The 17,586-nt window shown below is 42.6% G+C and overlaps 1 protein-coding gene across 6 annotated transcripts in view; it reads right to left on the reverse strand.

Moving 5' to 3' along the window:
- zfhx3 (zinc finger homeobox 3) overlaps positions 1-17,586 on the reverse strand; it is a 210,335-nt gene that overhangs the window by 72,706 nt on the left and 120,043 nt on the right. For 5 of the 6 annotated variants that reach the window (XM_039794348.1, XM_039794352.1, XM_039794351.1 and 2 more), the window contains one exon: positions 12,492-12,988. In XM_039794348.1, coding sequence (XP_039650282.1) covers positions 12,492-12,988 — 497 coding nt within the window. The remainder of the gene's footprint in view (positions 1-12,491; positions 12,989-17,586) is intronic. The other variant, XM_039794350.1, reaches the window with a different exon arrangement.

Genomic DNA, 17,586 nt, shown 5'->3' on the forward strand with positions numbered 1-17,586 from the left:
GCTATAGTTGTGGATGTCTGTGTATGCCAGTGCTTGGACATATGAGGCCAGTAACAAACACACACACACACATATATATACAGTATACACACACTGTTTCACCCCCACCCTAATCCCTTCTCTCTGCTGTACAGGAGGCTTGGCCTTTGTGTTGTGTCTGACCAGCTGGTTGCCTGAATCAGCATGTGCAGCTGTCTACTGTGACGAACACTGCTCTACCACTACCAGGACACGATGACTCTTCACTGCATTGCTATGTTTTAATATGGCTGCCGGCATCCCTACGGCCATTTATAATCCACCTAAGAAGCCACTGACCTCAGGGCAGTTTACACAGGCTAAGAGCAGGTTGAGTTTTAGCTATAACACATATTGATGGCCTTTAACTAGAGTTTGAGAGCCTTGAAGGGACGCACTATAAGAACTAGACTCACATTTGGGGGAAGACCAAGCTCTGAAGTGTGAGTGGCCATTCAGTACTCTTGCCAATATGCCTCATGATATACAGCTTTGTCTTTAATAGGCACGGGCATGGTGTGTAGGGCAGTGTCGTGAAAAAAGACCCAGTTTTATATAAGCGTTACAGTTCACTTTGATCTCTTCTCTTGCTCCACTGTTTATAAATCAGCCACACAAATATTTATGAGCGGAACGAGGAAAATGACTGGTCTGGTTTGTATCTCTGCCCTCCTTCCCTCCCTCCCTACTGCGTTCCCTCCCTCTCCCTGTGGCTGATGTGTGGATGAGGCCACCGCAGACGCAGAGCGAGTGCATAGGCCCCAGGCCACATCCATCATATCTGTTCTGTCTCTGGCTATTGTGTGGCCCCAGAGAAGGCTGACCTAACCAAAGCAAGTAACAGAAAAGACAGCACAATTAGCATGAATGTTACCGGTCACTGGTTTAACTTGTATGAATTGATGTATAATAGTTGAACTAGTGCAGTATAAGTGCATAGTATGTACACAATCAAGAACAAAGCCATGCACGTCAATACAAGCGGATGCCTGTGTTTGGTGTGCATACACACACGTGTGCATTTGTGCCCCTGACTAATTCATCACAAGTTCATCAATGAGTTCATTATTGATTGATAAATACAGCCATGTTCAAAACATATTGGCACTACCTCCCTTTTAGCTCACCTATCGGTTTCTCACACACAAGATACACACAATGGGACAGGCCCAGAGCTTCTGGATCCATCCGCTTTAATTGCTCCCCCCCTGCTCTGACCTCTGATCCAGATCACTCTGATATACAGCATCTCTATTAAATTGGGAAGTAGGTAAATATTCTTCTAATGACCCTCAGTTCTAGCGACACCATTGAAAATGGAGGAGAAAAAAAAAATCAATCTTGTTTTTTTCCCTTTTTGCCCTTCACTGACTCTATTAGTTCCCTTTTTATCTGACGGTTGACTCCAAACATGTGAAGGGAGACTGAGCAGAATGGAGTGTCTACTCTCATTTTGACAGGGCAATGGACTTTACTGAGATGCATTTCGGTAATGAGGAGATTACAAACCTATGCTCAGAAGGAAATATCTTTTTAAAGGCATCTTGACTATCCTTCAAGTAACACATTGGGTTTACTGAGCCAATAAAAAAAAAAAAATTAGACAACCTTTATCTAAACTGAACAGAATGTTGATCCTACAATCTAGACTGGAGATAATTTAAAAGATAACGCGGTTCAAGCGGGAATGAGACAAACTCGACCAAATGTTACCCATCACGTAGTGCGGGTGCACAAAGAGATAGTGGTTTATGCAAGGCTATGTGCACTTGTATGTGTCTGTGCATGCGTGTGTGTGTGTGTCTGTGGGCAGGGCTGGGTGGGGGTAGAGAGGTAGTGGTAGTGGTGGACTGGCTTGTCGATCGATGCAGTGATTGGCAGTTAATGGCCTTTCCTGTTCTGCCTTGGTAACCCTGGCCTGATGGCTGTTGCTTCTGATCAGAGATGGCAGATGGTGTTTGATTTTTGTATATAAACCCCTGACTTTTTGGAGATGGCTTCATCATTTTTAATGATTAAAAAGTTAAGTTGAATACTGGGAATACTCCAATGCTGGATCTCTCATATAAAAAGCCCTAACCTCCTTTCCAGATGTAAGGACTGATCTCTCTTAACTACATGAGCCACTCATGGTTAGTATTCTGCTATAAGCCACCCAATCCTTCAATAAGAAGTTATTAGAATGAAATTCACAACACATATGTTTTTCTCTTTTTATTTTAGTTGGTTTCATTTTTCACAGGCTACTCAGTCACAAACTTTATGATCTAATACGACCACTCAAAACAATCACTGATAATCCTAAACACCTAAGACCTCACCAAATTATTCCATCCTTTTCAGCCAACCAGTCGGTAATGGAAATGCAGACTAGAAACTGAGCTTAGGAAAAAGGTACAATTGAATGATAAGCTCAATTTCATGTGTAAGAGAAGATGGGAGAAAATCAGAGTACAAACAGCAGGTGCTGAGTAATGTTGAATGTCTTCATGTTCTGAAGGGTTTGCCTTTATTTGGCTCCTTACTCAACAAGTTTCAACTGCTTAAGGCTTAAGTTTATGGTTTAAGTCTATTTAATATCCCATAACTCCAGACATTTTGACATTTCATCCCCTCAGAAATTCAAAAACGAGCCGATTGCAAATAAAACTAGGAGATGGAACTATCTGTATTATGGAGGCCATACCGTGCTATATTGGTTGTCTGTGAAATTATACTTCTGAGAAACAGGGAGGTGCATCTGAACATTGGTGAGCACAAAAGCATTTTTTGTGTGATGATAAGGATGGATGTGTGTGTGACACGTGTGTGTGTGTGTGTGTGTGTGTGTGTGTGTGTGTGTGTGTGTGTGTGTGTGTGTGTGTGTGTGTGTGTGTGTGTGTGTGTGTGTGTGTGAGAGAGAGAAAGAGATTTAGGTCACACTGGGACTCATAACTGCAAAATGAATATGCCCTCACTTCTGAAACATCAACAAATAAGAAAATACTTTGCTTTACAGAACTTATTAAGCTGCGCCTATTTTTTCTCTCTCTCTCTCTCTTTCTTTTTTTTTTCTTTTCTCTCCTTTTTTTTTTTTTTTTTTTTTTTACTCTCAGCATGCAAATTAATACATTGATCATTTGAATAATAATTTGCATTCTAGATCTCACAATTTCATGTTCAAACTTTAACAGCTCCCAGAGTTCCCATTTAAACAGTAGCTGCACAGACAGCCCTTATGGTTCAAATTATTTCAACATGACTATTCCAACCTAACAAGCATAAATTAAGGAAATTCCTATCTAGTGACAGAGATAGGCCATCTAAAGGAAGGATCCAAGTTTGAATTATTCAGCAGTCTTTAATTTTAGGGCTGGTGTTGATTGAATGTAGTGACATTATAAAAAAGAGTTTGCGGGGCTGGCAGTGAGGGATGATAGTATATGATCTGGGAGTGAGCCGAGGAGTTCAGCGACTATGGAGACTTCCTCTGCTGTCTGCTTCTCTGAAGAGATCCCAGAGGAAAGAGGCCTCTGTAAATCAACATGAGATTGAAAAGGACTTTATAAAACACAAATGTGTGGAACTGCTTACACTGAACAAAAGGCTGCACTTCAGTCCCTCGCTTTCAACAGCTTTGGCTAAAAAAAAAAAAAGGGTCAGACAGTGTGACCCTGAGGTTTGCCACATAAACGAAGCAGGGTGAGGTGAAGGTGAGCAAGGAACAGAGATGATATGTTGGGGTGGGGCTTAAAGGCATGGTAGTTAAACTTTTTTTTTTTCCCAACACCACTCTGTCTATTCTGGGCATCAGTTTGTCATGCAGGAATGTGAAGGCCATAAAGTATCGGAGCCCTTGAGAAACTGAAGAGCGTTCTCGTCCCCAACTCTTAAAGTTGTCTCTCTCTCTTTTACTCACTATCACCTTCCCCAACTCACTCCCTCTCTCTCTTAGTTTAAAGTAGAACACAGGTGTAGAAGACGGCACCCATGGGAAAGATAACATTTGGGAACATTCCTGGAGTTAAAAAGGCATTTTTTTGGATATTCTTCATCAGGGGAATTATGTAATTGCCTTGGTTCCATGACTATGCCTTTGTCCCCTTTGTGCCTCCACCCCGCGCTCCCCAGCACTACGTCTTACATCACAACCTAGTAATTTCCATATTACAATTTAAACTAGATATTCTATTCTCTGCTGGTTTTTTTCATTTTCATCTTTCCATTGTATCCATCTTTTGTATTGAAGAATAAAAGGCATGATGAGAAAACAAGGTGCAAAATGATCTTTTCCAGGGCCCCCAATAAAAACCGCATGACACCCTGGGCTGCGCCGCTTAATTACAAAAGGATGAAATCTTTTCTTCTACATCTGGATAAAACATTGTCTGCATAACACTGAGAGATTTACAGCTCCCAGTTCTATCCCTGGACTCAAGCACACAGCAATTAGGCAAAACATGGATGGACAACCAGCACCATGAAGTTCAGGAAGAGATGGCTATTCTCTTTTGGCACTATAGAAAAGGCATCTGAGGCCCCACTGTTTCAAATAAAAACTCTACACAGAAAATGATCCTCTGGAAACTGGTGGATGGTTAATTTTTACTCAAGCCTTGATAGTGGTCACAGAGAGGTGAGGTGGACTTTTCACTGCCCAGAGCACTTCATGTCACATTTTGAGCTACATAACCCATCCAAAATAAAATGCTCTGAGGTAAGCATGCATGCAGGCATCAGCACCTCTCTGAACCATCACTAACAACAATGAAATCCAGGCGAGAAAAAATTGCTGGAGTTCTGCAATCCAACAGTAATCGATGCACCACAAAATGGAAAGACCTTAGGGGCAGATTTGTTAACACAAAGGAAAACCTAGGTAAAACAAAGGCAGTACATGCTCTGTGCATTTAGGAGCTATTTAAATGGCTGCAGTACTGTAAATCAAGCATTGCTTTGAATCCAACTGCCTAACAACAAAGCCAACAGGTTGTGCTTAGAAACTAAATGTGCTCACTTATAAATACATAAATATAAAATGACTTAATACGGCTCATAATATTGTGTTTAGCTACACAAACATAATTTTGCACTTACAAGTGGAAGATTACAAGGCAAGGGGAATGAAACAACAGCCAGGGGCACATATCCATAATTCTGTAAAATGTATGTGTCCCATGACTCTACTCTGTAGGCCAAACCCAAACATTATAGAGGTCCCTGTGTGCTCATCCTGGTACCTAAGACCTCCTCCCCTCTCCTCATCTGTCTCTTCACCCTACCTTTGCTTTCATGTACAGCTCCACTGAACACAGACCTCAGAGCTGAGTAGTTTTGTGGCCCTGACCACTCGGAGGCCATTAATCTGGTGGCTTAGCCACTGATGTATTGATGGCACAAAGCCGGTAAGCCTGCCTGCCTCACTCTCTCCATCCCTTCAGCTTAGAAGCTACATAGATTCACAGGAGCCCCCATCTGGCCTCATCAATGCAGTGTTTACCTGCCAACTGCCACTGTTAGTCTTTCAGCTGCGGTGGCTATCGGTCGCCAGATGTATTGACCAGTTGGGCAAAAAGACCTGTGAGACGCTTCATTCAAGCCATGATAGCTACACAGTGTGTTTGCATGCACTCAAAATGCATCAGCAGCTAAGTCTGGGTAGTTTCAGTGTTTCGAGCCACATGCAGCAGCTTTCATCTTACAACTAACACTACAAGAAATAAAGCTCATGTTAAGGTGCTCTGTAGAGCAGTAACATCCCTAAATTAGCATTCGTGCTACTATATTAATATTTATTGTGGCCTGTAAGCAAACAAACACAATTCCATATATTAACTTCGCCATCAAACAACACATGTAAATTTGGTTATTGGGGAAGTTTGGTAATTGCAAAACATAAAAAAGCCCTTCACCAATCACTTCAATCTGGGCATTTATAGTAATTGAATCATTTGTGTGCATGTAAATGTAATGACAGTCAGCCAACATGGAAATTCATTTTACTGCAGTTTGACTACCAAATACATAAGAAGTTCATAGCAAAATTGTAGAGGCTGCTGATAAAATGAAATCTTAAACAGGTCTTTTTAAAGACAAGGGAAAAGGGATACTATCTCTGTGGCATCTTTGCAGTGGGGGTGGTAAAAACACAGGACCATAACTGGCAGGCAGAGACACCGATTAGATACAGAGACCCTCCAGTTGGTGCAGTAAGAACTTTCTCCAAGATGTAATTGTCCTCTTGATAATGACCCCATCTCCTAAAATCATTCAACCATTTGTCATAATCACAAAATTTCAAGACAAATTAAAGCCTGGAAAGCTTTATGTGTCTTCATTTTTATGGGAGCTAGATCTGCATCAGTGTGTTGACAATAACGTTAACGGTATTTGGCTCTCAAGTGAGGGGCAAGGTTTAGTTTTCCAACATGGTTGATTAAAGATTTTTAACCTTAAGCAGATCCCCATTCTAGACCACCCACTGGGTCACTATCCATACTGGTTTGTTTTATGGGTCCCTTCACCCCCTATTTGTTATGTGTATTAATTATATGGAGACAACGAAGATAAGGTAGGAAAAGGTAGAAAGAAGCAGAATGGACTGAGGGTTATGGTGGGAGGTACAAAAATATGTATATCTACACTATACATCACTGCCCATAGTGACAAAACCCTCTACTGTGCACAGAGTGGAACTTGGGGCTGGCTCCTAATAATCACAAAAACAGAAATCGAGAAAAACACTTATTTTTATTTAGCAAGAAAACTCTTATTTTGTCTCATGTTCTGAATAATAAAAAAAAAATTTTAAATAGGAAAAGTATTAAGGGAAATGTCACAGTTCTAGGTGTTCTCACTGTTGATTTGTTTAACTTATTCACTGCTTTTTTAAGTTCAATAATTGCATTCCATTCCAACATCTTTCCACAAGTCAATGCGTAATTGTGTTAAATAATCATTATTATGATTTTCAGCCCTAGTGGAACTTATCTGTGCCTTGAACTGTTATGAAACCCAGTCACAAAAACCGATATAGTTTAACCTTGGCTCATATTCCTTTCCTTCCCCAAACACCAATCTGCCTGTTTTGCTGATGAGACTGGAGACAGCAGCTTCCTTGCACATTAGCAGGAGCGTGCTCTGCTCTTGTCCAAAAACAAAAACAAATCTAATCAAAACAAACAACCATTAACACAATGACAAAGGATCTCCAACTCCCATCTGATAATGTAACACATCATCTCTATCCCTACTCTAATCCTCCTATGGCTCTGTGTGATGGGACACAGAGAACGCATCTATATCGCCACCACAGACCCAGGATGGAGAATCTGGTCTGGTAATGCACTGGGGAAAGACCAGCCTACCCTGTCTAAGCAGCTTTCTGCTCCCCTTCTTTCGCTTTCTTTCACTGTCACTTTGTAAGTCCCAGCAACACCCACAGTAGGGCAGTTGCACATACAATAAGCAGCAGCAACAGCAGCAGCAACAGCAGCAACAGCAGCTGTGCCATGGGTCATAGCCTGACCCTCTCCCTGGCCTTCTCAAGGGGTGGGAGCTAGAAGAGTTGTGAAACTCTTGCACACTGCCAAACACTAAGCCCTACCAGCCCCCCTTACTTGTCTGACAGCCCCTCTCTCCAATCCACACACTGATTTCTGTTGTATGCCATTCCTTCCTTGTTCCTTGTTACCACTCAGAGTAACAGCGGTTTGAAGTAGGACACTATAGCTCAATGCCCTGCAGGCAACTACTGACGCAAAGAGGGTAACCGAGGTTTAGGGTCATGACTGTGTTGACTGAGGAGGTGTTATAGGGGGCCGTGCAGAATTTAAATACTTCCTTTAGAGAGAAGCCTTTTATTACGTGTACATCACTTGTTCAGAATCATATTATTCATACAAGAACTTCTCTTTGAGCAATTAAAATGATGCATTTCATGAGCCCTATGTTGTCATCTGCTGGCACTTTCTTTCTGTGTGTGTGTGTGTGTGTGTGTGTGTGTGTGTGTGTATGTTTGTGTGTGTGTGTGTGTGTGTGTGTGTGTGTGTGTGTGTGTGTGTGCATGTGCATGTGAAAGGAGAGAATGGGCTGTCTCCCAGGATGTGCAGCAAGCGCTTTATTAGAGCGGTAGTACCAGTAAATCAGAGCTCAGCTCTTCCTGGAACTGCTGCAACCTTTCCCACTGAGCACTATTACTGAACAATCATAGGCTAGCCATGATAATTAGCAGAGTATCTATCCTTCCAACCCCATCCCTCTCTCCTGTCTGTCTCTCCATCCTTCTCTTACCCCTCCTCTTCTTAGAAATGTCTGGTGGGTGAGCGTGTAAGGCCAGGCGCCCACTAGACGTCATTTCGCCAGAGGACATGTACCTGCTGTCATTTTGGCTGCTGACGTTGGCCAGAGTAACAATTTGGCCTCATCTGTCTGACCATGCTATAAGACCACCAAAAAATATGAAGCATGATTGGGACAACCCAGAAGAATTTAGGAGCTCGGTAGATAAATTAAATATTCAGGTGCCGACCCTGTCACAGTAGAAACAACAAGATACCATAATAATCCTGAAGATTTGTAAAAATCTCATCTGGGACACCAAAATCAGACATCCTGTCATATAGTGGTATGACAGGATGGTATGACATAAAGTCTAAATCAGCAGCATTATTAAACAGTCCATGAGGATTGGAGTCAATCCTGATAGTTATGATCATTAATGGGGAGAGGTCAACACATTTTGCATTCCTGAGTCTGAGAAGCCAGTGCTTCTGCTGAGAAGGATCATCAGTGAACCACCTTAATGCCTTTTCATGTAACCACTAATCCCTTCATTTACATTACTACCTTTTTTCCTCTATTATGTTTCACTGTGATTATTTGCTCTTTGCAAAGTGTAGAGATTTTCTTTCCTCAGTGTTCACTGTTTCTTTTGGATTGCACTGAAGGGTAAAATAAGAGCAGTGACTCCATCCAAGATACAGTATTGTGTTTGTTAATGGGCAAGCCGCTGGGCTCCACTTAACACTATGTTAGTGCAGTTAAAGATGCAGAACATATGATCAAAAGCCTTGTTCTCATAGGTACGGAGCAGACAGTGGATGTGATTGTGTGTGTAAGGTGGAGAGAGAGATAGGTGAGAAGTTTGTATAGTTATGTGTGTGCTCAATAAAGCGGGACCAGGACAGAGGGAGGGGTGTTAGGACTTTCTTGGTTAAAGATCCCCCATTTGATAGTGACGGCACTTTCTCCCTTTCTTTCCATGGCCAAGCGGCATCTGGAGTGGATTTTGTGCTAGCAGACACCGAGGAACATGATTACATTCGGCTAACTGCGCTCTAAACTGATTATGCGTGTGCCAAGCTAATGGACTACATTTGCAAGAGGAAAAATAACATCCAATCAATCTCAATTACCGCCGATTGCACCGGCCCCCGAGACAAGGAAGGTAGCCAGCTAACTCCCCATGCTCCTCCCCTTTCCCCCAACCCTTGACTGGAAGCTGAGGCCTGTGGCTGGGCCTGGTTAGGCCCCACCCTTTCTGTCTGGCCAGAGCAGCCAGGGCCTGGGAGTTGGATTAGCTCCACTGATCTCACCTCCACACTCACACATAGTCAAGCCCTGAGGCCTACTGCTGGTGGGATAAGGGCTATCATATTCACATATTATGTACATGGCTAACTGTAAAACGAGAATGGAAGCTGGGTTTGTTGAAGATCAAGAGAGTCTCAGGAGAGAGCTAGGTATTCTAAAAACATACAGTACACAAACTAACATTTAGGTTATCTGGGTACCGCAGCAGAATCCATCTGTTTGTGTTTAGGAGTGACCTTACTAGGAGCAGATGGGTGACCATCACGCTATCATCACAGCCACTATAATCCCTACGGTCCATGGGAAAAAGAGAAGGTGAAAGTTAGCTTCAGAGCACAGGGGTGTGTTGGCAGGACACACAGTGCTCAGAATGGGTATGTCTCAACTGAGAACACAGTACACAGGGGAAGACGGCATCAACCCCCACTGTGTGGTGATCCGTGTGGTCAGGATGACTTGCAGGATCTTTCTGTGGTCTTTTGGAACATTCCAATAGTTGGGGTAGTGGGGGTGATATTTTTAGAAAGCCCTAATATGGGCCGCATACCACAGACTCTCAAATTATCCCATCCAGCTTAGCCCTCAGTTTAAACCTTCCTTTTTAATTCCAGTAATTACAGGCTCCAATTTATATGGAGCTGTGCACACAAAGGGCCTGTTTAATGCAAACCAGTTTGATTTGGGTGAAGTGTCCCAAGCATCTCCCACATCATACAGCCTGTTTATGCTGACTTGATGATTTATTTTCTCCCAAAAAAGCTTAAAAATGGTGCTATTTGCATCGGATTTCATTGGGGAAGAATAAATGATTGGTGATTTTCCTTTTTTCGTCTTTGCATAATATACCAAGTTGGGTTTACAGGCTTGTGGGCCACCGTGGGTTTCTGCCTGTCAGTATCTCTACCAGGACAGTAAATCAAATGCAGTACGAAGACTGTGACATTGTCAAGTGGGGAGCCTGTGCTGCCAAAGAGACCTCACAACCATGTTCTTGTTGTCCACTAATCACATTTGTGAGTCTTAAATATTGTAATAATTCTTGTCAACTCCAGAACATCTCTGTTTTTGAGTAGTGTCTGGGATGGGGAGAGCTTATGAGGACCGCGGTTTTCTCGGGCAGCAGGTAATTTTTGGACAAATGCACACACTCTTACTCGGAAGATCAATTGGTTTTAAGAAATATGGAGCCATCTTAAGAGGCTTAAGTCATAAAAAATGATCATGCCTGGATGTGTTGTACATATTTAATCCCCCACAGCCTGAGCTGCAGTATGACACATGTCTCTTCTCTCTTAAAAACTTGTGCGGAAAAGGAGACAGGAGAAAAAAAATGATGTTTCTCTTTTGCCTTTCGGGCTCACAGCAAAGCAGAAAGCACAAAGATAATGTAATATAAATTGTACCCTATGCTGTGAGACAAAACAAGTCTCCCTCCAAAAGGTGTGAGAAAGAAAGAGAGAGCATGCCAGAGCATATGTCTATTTTGGTCTAATATGAGACTGTCATAGGAATGTGGGCCAGTAGGTGCAGCAGCTAAAGCCAGGAGAGGACGACCATGGGCTAGAAAAAAAACACAAGGATAATGGGCTATACGTTTCTGCTGTCTCACAACTGACTCCACACATTTGTAAAGTATGTTGCATATTTGAATACGTATGCATCTATGAATACCCTGTGCATCTGAAAATGTTCCTGTGGTCCTCTCGCTTGTCCTGGTGAAAACTGCATATTCTCCACTCAACACCTCCTGTGTCCCCTGGCCCCTTTAATAGCTGTACTAGGAGCCCTACATCATACCTTTCCCACAAAACATCTTCTCTTTTGCTAGGATTTCAGTAGAAAGGCTTTGTGGACAGGAAATAGGTCTGTCATGCCAGTGGTTCTGAGGATCCACTCAAAATCCTGGATGATTTTCAAACAGACAGCCTTTTTGAGGGGGTTTAAATGGACCACTTCACCTTAGTTTTAAATGTGATTAAAAATACCATGCTTTAAGCAGCACATTTTTCACATGCCTTTTAGTGCCTCCTTTCCAAAAGAAGTCATACTGTAATATATTAAGATACCAAAACAAAAGTGTCAAGCAATAGAGCTGTTTAAATACTTCTTCCTGTTTAATTTTTAATAGTCAAACACTTGACAATGGAGTGGACTTATTCTATATAAAAGGCAACATCTACTGGGAGCACATTACAGTGGTATATGTTAGATTCTGTTGGTGTGTATGTAGGCTAACTGGGAGTGTACGTTGTCACTGTTTGTATGTGTTTTGTATGTATGTGTGCGTGCATGCGCAGCTATGCCAGCTTGGGTTAAGCGCAGAGTGGCCAAAGCCGCAGACACACAGGATAGGTACCTAAGTGGAATCAGGCCTGTTAGATTTATGGCCATTTGTTCGGAGAGTGTTCATCCATTGGCTATTATGGAATGATTAGAGGAGAAGGTGAAGCTCCAAGTCCAGCAAAAATCAATACGGCTGTCGAGAACGATTCAGCCTTTCCCGCTCTGAGGAGTATTAGCACCAAACCTCTGTCTCCTCACACTTCTTCATTCGTCTCCTAGTGATTCCCCTCTAAGCCTCCAAACCAGCCTCACCTGCCATGTTCTTCTCATGGTAGCACTGAGGCCCTGCTTCTATATGAATACTTGGAAGGCAAGAGTTACACAACAAGGCTATTATTCATGCCTTCGAAGAATGGCTAGTTTATTGTCTTGCTGAGGAGTATCACGTTAGCGGGAAGAGGATTAAGGACACATTTTGCCATTTGTGAAACATTTTACATATGCACATGCTCTTTCCCCTCATTTATGTATATATCAGTAATGATATGAAAATTGTGATACACTGTCATGACAAGGTTGAGTGGTGGGTGTGATAAAGGTGTTTGAGGACCACTAACCTTGTAGAGTTTGAGGCTAGCCTCATGGCGGGTATTGACAGTGTGCATCCTCAGCTTCTCCAGGCTGTTAGTGTAGTAGTCGCAGGCATTGCACTTCAGGTGCACTGGGTTGCCTATGGCCACACATTTCAGGCGCCATTCATTGCCTTTGCCCCCTTCTTTGATGTGGGCCACAAGCTGGTACTTTTGCACATGCTTGTCTGTCTTGCAGTGCAGCTGGAAGTTGGCCTTGAGCTGAGTGGTGTAGTGGCACAACTTGCACTGGTGAGAGTCACCCACCACAGCACGCCACTCCTCCTCCGGTAGGCTGCGTTCAGCTCCCATATGCATGCCAAGCACATCCAGGTTGTCAGTGGTGAAGCGGTTGCATACAGCGCACTGAAAGAGCTTAAGGGAGGGGTCGCTGGATTGTGACAGACTTTCTCCCAGGGTCATCAGTTCTTCAGACACCAACTGCCCACCGCCCAGTCGCACGTCCATAGGTATCTCCCCACCTACTAGAATGCGCGGGGAACACAAAGACAGACAAAAAGAGCAGAGAAAAGTTTTTAGATGGCTGCAAACATAAACTTATGTTGTTAGACATATTCAAAGCTTACACTCTTTATGAGAGCTCAGTTTTTAAAGAACACTTTAACCCTCACTAATTTACTTCATGACGTATACATCATTATTTAATGATTTTTGAGTTAGTACGCAGTTTTTTCTAAAGGAAGTCATATTTTGCGCACTCACTGAATGAATAGCATCTCAGGTAAAGTAAAGCTGTTTAACTTTGGAAAAGTACACTCTGTTGATATGATGTTGCATGGAGGACAATGTGCATGTATGTATTTATGGACCGATAGCTATCCTTGTTTTGAGTTGAGAAAAAACAAAGCCTGGAGTTTTTTCATAAGGACCAAAACCTCACACTGCCAGAGAATGAACGAACACATTGCCCTGTTTGGACTGGTGCACTTTTCATGGCCTGACTGTAAATCAACTCCAGAGGCCATGAGCTCCACAGAAAAAGCAAGTTATTTTATCATTACTGAAGAACTAAGGAGTTCCTAAGCACACATTACTGTAAATCAAAACCATCACCCTTGTTCACTGAATAATAAAATAAAAAGAAATCCACTTCTCTGCTTGGATTTTTCTGCTTTTTTCACTCCAGATTGCCTCTAAATCAATATGGACATCTAAAAGATTCATTCTGCTTGGTACTGAGTCTAAACGATAAAGAGAGGGAAAAAACACAGCAAGTACATATGACACCATACCAACCACAGAACTAATGTCTGTACAGTCTGGGAAAACTGACTTTAAAAAGGAACGCTAAAAATATGAGGTAAGAGCAGCCAGAGTTTTTGCCTTTGCTTGCTGATCTTTAATCGTTCACTGCCCAGACTGAGCATGCAGGCCTGACCCTGCCTGGCTTTACACTAAATTAATTCCAGCAGCTCCTTTTTATTTATTGCTGCAGTATGCAGCCTGCTCTTGGACTTTTCTCCATTACCTGAGTTTTTATAGCCAGGAGAGGGAGACCTTTGAGAAGCCCTCTGAAATCACTCACAGACCCAGCTCCCCAGTCATGGCTTCTTACATTCTCTCTTACAAATACAGAGATGCACACACATGCCCAAATCGCTATCCCAGTCCTGTCTTTTCCTGCACCTTGAATCTTTAATTTCTATCTGGAACTCATGCTCCATTACTAACAGATTCAATGATTTACTACAGACCTGGATCATGTTCCTGGTTGTAGACCACTGGGCCAAGATTCTGATTTGTAGCTTTGCACCTGTTTTACATAGTTTATATATATATAGAAACCATAATATTGTGAAGGTATATAGTGCTATGTGAAACTTAAAAAATCTTAACACATTACATATTTTGCTTATTCACTTTCCAAAACTATTTCTATAAAGTGAATAGCTGTGCGACTTGTCTTTTGTGCTGTTTCACAGTGTATGTTAGACAACAAATTCAAACACTAATTGCTAAAAAGGCACATCCACATCCACCTCCCTTCTCTTTTCCTCTCTTGCACTCCATCTCATATCTTACTTTCACTACAGAAGCTGAGTCTTGGGAACGAGGATTACCAGGAGGCTGAAATCATGAGGTCGCAAAAGTCAAAAATCCACAGTGCACCACAATAAAAGCGCACCCTCTCACTTTAGCTGCTTGGTCTGAGATCTCCTTGTGATGGCAGATTCCCTCAACAGATTATCGTATCGTATCATACTGTAGAGTTAATATCAGAGTGTTTGTGTATGATGGCTTAAGAGTTCCTTAAAGGGGTGATAGAATGATTATATAGGGTATTTCACACTGTTCCTTATGGTCTCCTAATGGGGTATGTAACATTAGTTGGGCTGAAAATGGCCTGGTTGATATTTTATTGGCCCTTATGCATCCCTGTGTTTTGGCCCTATTTGTAACAAGAGCTTTTCTTCCAAATATGGTATGGTCATGAATATTTAGATGAGCTGCGCGCTGCTTGATTGAGCCTTAGCCCCGTACACACACGTAGAGACGCGCGCTGATTGGTTGAGCGAATCCCCAATACACACACATTAGAAACTCGACAGAATCTCATATTCCAGACACTGCAATGTTTCCTTACCAAATTCACTTCTGAGACTTTTTTATGCGAGAAATCAACTATATAAAGCTCAAATATGGGCCGTTTTACGAAAATGGATGGCTAATTGCAAATTTGGTAAAACTGTGTCGGAGTTCAGCTGCCTGTGTTGCTGCCTCGCCGCCTGGCCTGCCTTCCTCCACAGACCCCGGCCTGCTGTGAGCTCGATTGAGCTCCGGCACGGCTGCTGCAGCCCACAGCACCTCATACCCGCGCAAAGTCACCGTTTGGGCTGATGGACTAGCTACCAAACGCCGCTGCCCTGACAGAGCTCCAGGGCCTGCATCTCCTCTCTTCCTGCTAGCTAAATGGCCCGTGTGTGAGAGCGTGGTCAGCGAGCTTGTTACACCAGCAATCTCTTACCACGTTACACACATGACACGCCACTTAGCTATACAACATATACCTAAATGTCTTATAAAGCTAACAACGGTGTCCGATTTCAAGTTAATGAATATTTGTGAGCTGTAAGGGTTTCGTTAGCTGCGACTGTCCCTTCAATCCTATGTGTACAGATTGCGGCTAGTTAGCTTCATTTTTGGTCGTAATTCGAGTATATTTACAGTTTGAATTTCGTCACGCCACTTATACAACATCTAACTAAATGTTTTATAAAGCTAACAACGGTTTCCGATTTCAAGTTAATGAATATTTGTGAGCTGTAAGGGTTTCGTTAGCTGCGACTGTCCCTTCAATCCTATGTGTACAGATTGCGGCTAGTTAGCTTCATTTTTGGTAGTAATTCGAGTATATTTACAGTTTGAATTTCGTCACGCCACTTATACAACATCTAACTAAATTTTTTATTAAGCTAACAACGGTGTCCGATTTCAAGTTAATGAATTTTTGTGAATTCCAGAGGAACTCTAAGAGGAGGCTAGCTGACTCGTGGACAAGCAGCGTTTATTTCCCCAATCGTTTGTTTAAATAACTCAACTCATTATAATTACACACATTAAAAGAGTAACTGGAACCTGTGGTAAGAGAATGCTGGCGTAACAAGCTCGCTGACCGCGCTTTCACTCACATACACCAGGCATTTAGCTAGCAGGAAGAGGGGAGTTGCAGGCCCTTGTCAGAGCAGCGACGTTTTGTAGTTCATTAGCCCAAAACGGTGACTCTGCGTGGGTATGAAGTGCCGTGGGCTGCCAGATGTAACGGAGCTCAATCGAGCTCACAGCAGGCCGGGGTCTGTGAAGGGAGGCAGGCCGGGCGGCGAGGCAGCAACACAGGCAGCACCGGCCTCTGAAGTCTGACACACACTTGGACAAAATTTGCAATTAGATATCAATTTTCGTAAAACGGCCCATATTTGACCTCTACATAGTTGATTTCTCGCATAAAAAAAGTCTCAGAAGTGAATTTAATGGTAAAATAGCATATGAACAATCTATACAATTTCTGAGATCTGCACGACCTAGATTCAGAAGACTAACTGATCTCAGGTCAGTCGTGTAGCCTATGCAAATGTTGAGGCGTGACAAACACAGACTAGAGCCAAATGAGGAGGAGCCGCAATAGTTGACGTCAACTATGGGGCTTGTTGAGATTCGCCCGTTTTCAGAGGCAGTTTCAAATAGTGAGATCTGCAGAGAAAAGAGGTGTCAATGGGATTTAGAGGTTCTATGCATGTCCTAGTTACCCACTAAACTGTCATTATTCAACTATGACAAGGTAAAATCAGTTTTGCATTCTATCACCCCTTTAAAGTTTAACTGAGGATGACAACACTGTAGTTTATGGGCCCAGACTGTCATCATTGCCTCCCTTGTAACATGCTTATTACAGCTCACCTCACAGGAAAATGAACCAGATGGCAGAAGAGGGAAAAAATAATTAGTCACAGCAATCAATTCTTGTTTGTGTCTTTGAACTGGCGACAGTTGGAGACAAGTCTGTACAAACTGTGGTGTTGTAGCTGGCCCGCCAAATACATTGCTATGCTGCTGAATTACCCATGCTGAGCCCTCTAACCTCCCATCTTTGACCAAGATCAAATTTATAGCTGCAATTACAAAGTAAAAAAAAATGGAGAACTCCAGTGGTAAAGTTCTGCAGCAGTTTGGGAATAATGACAAAAAAGCTGAGGCTGGCTGCCTGAGGGGGAGGGCAAGGAGAAGACAAAATAGAAGTTTGGCCTGCTAACTCACCTTTTGTGAGCAAAAGTGGGTATCACAAAGTGAACTTCAGAATTCTGTGAAAATCACATCAATACAGTGTCACTTACAGTAGTGATGTCTTGTCAAGGAAAAACAAATTACCTCTGGGCTTCGGTGTGCTACTTGGCAGTTATCGCTAAATGTACAGCCTACATTTAGGCATACTGGTGCAGTAGAAGGTTTTACTATGGATGTTAGATTAAGACATTGAGCATATTCTTACTGTCATGAAGACTATTATCATGTACACTATCAGTAAAGACATATGGAAAGGGTCTGGGGTGAGCCCCCCCCCCCGTGT

This window comes from Perca fluviatilis, chromosome 3, assembly GCF_010015445.1.
Source record: "Perca fluviatilis chromosome 3, GENO_Pfluv_1.0, whole genome shotgun sequence".
Lineage (NCBI taxonomy): Eukaryota > Metazoa > Chordata > Actinopteri > Perciformes > Percidae > Perca > Perca fluviatilis.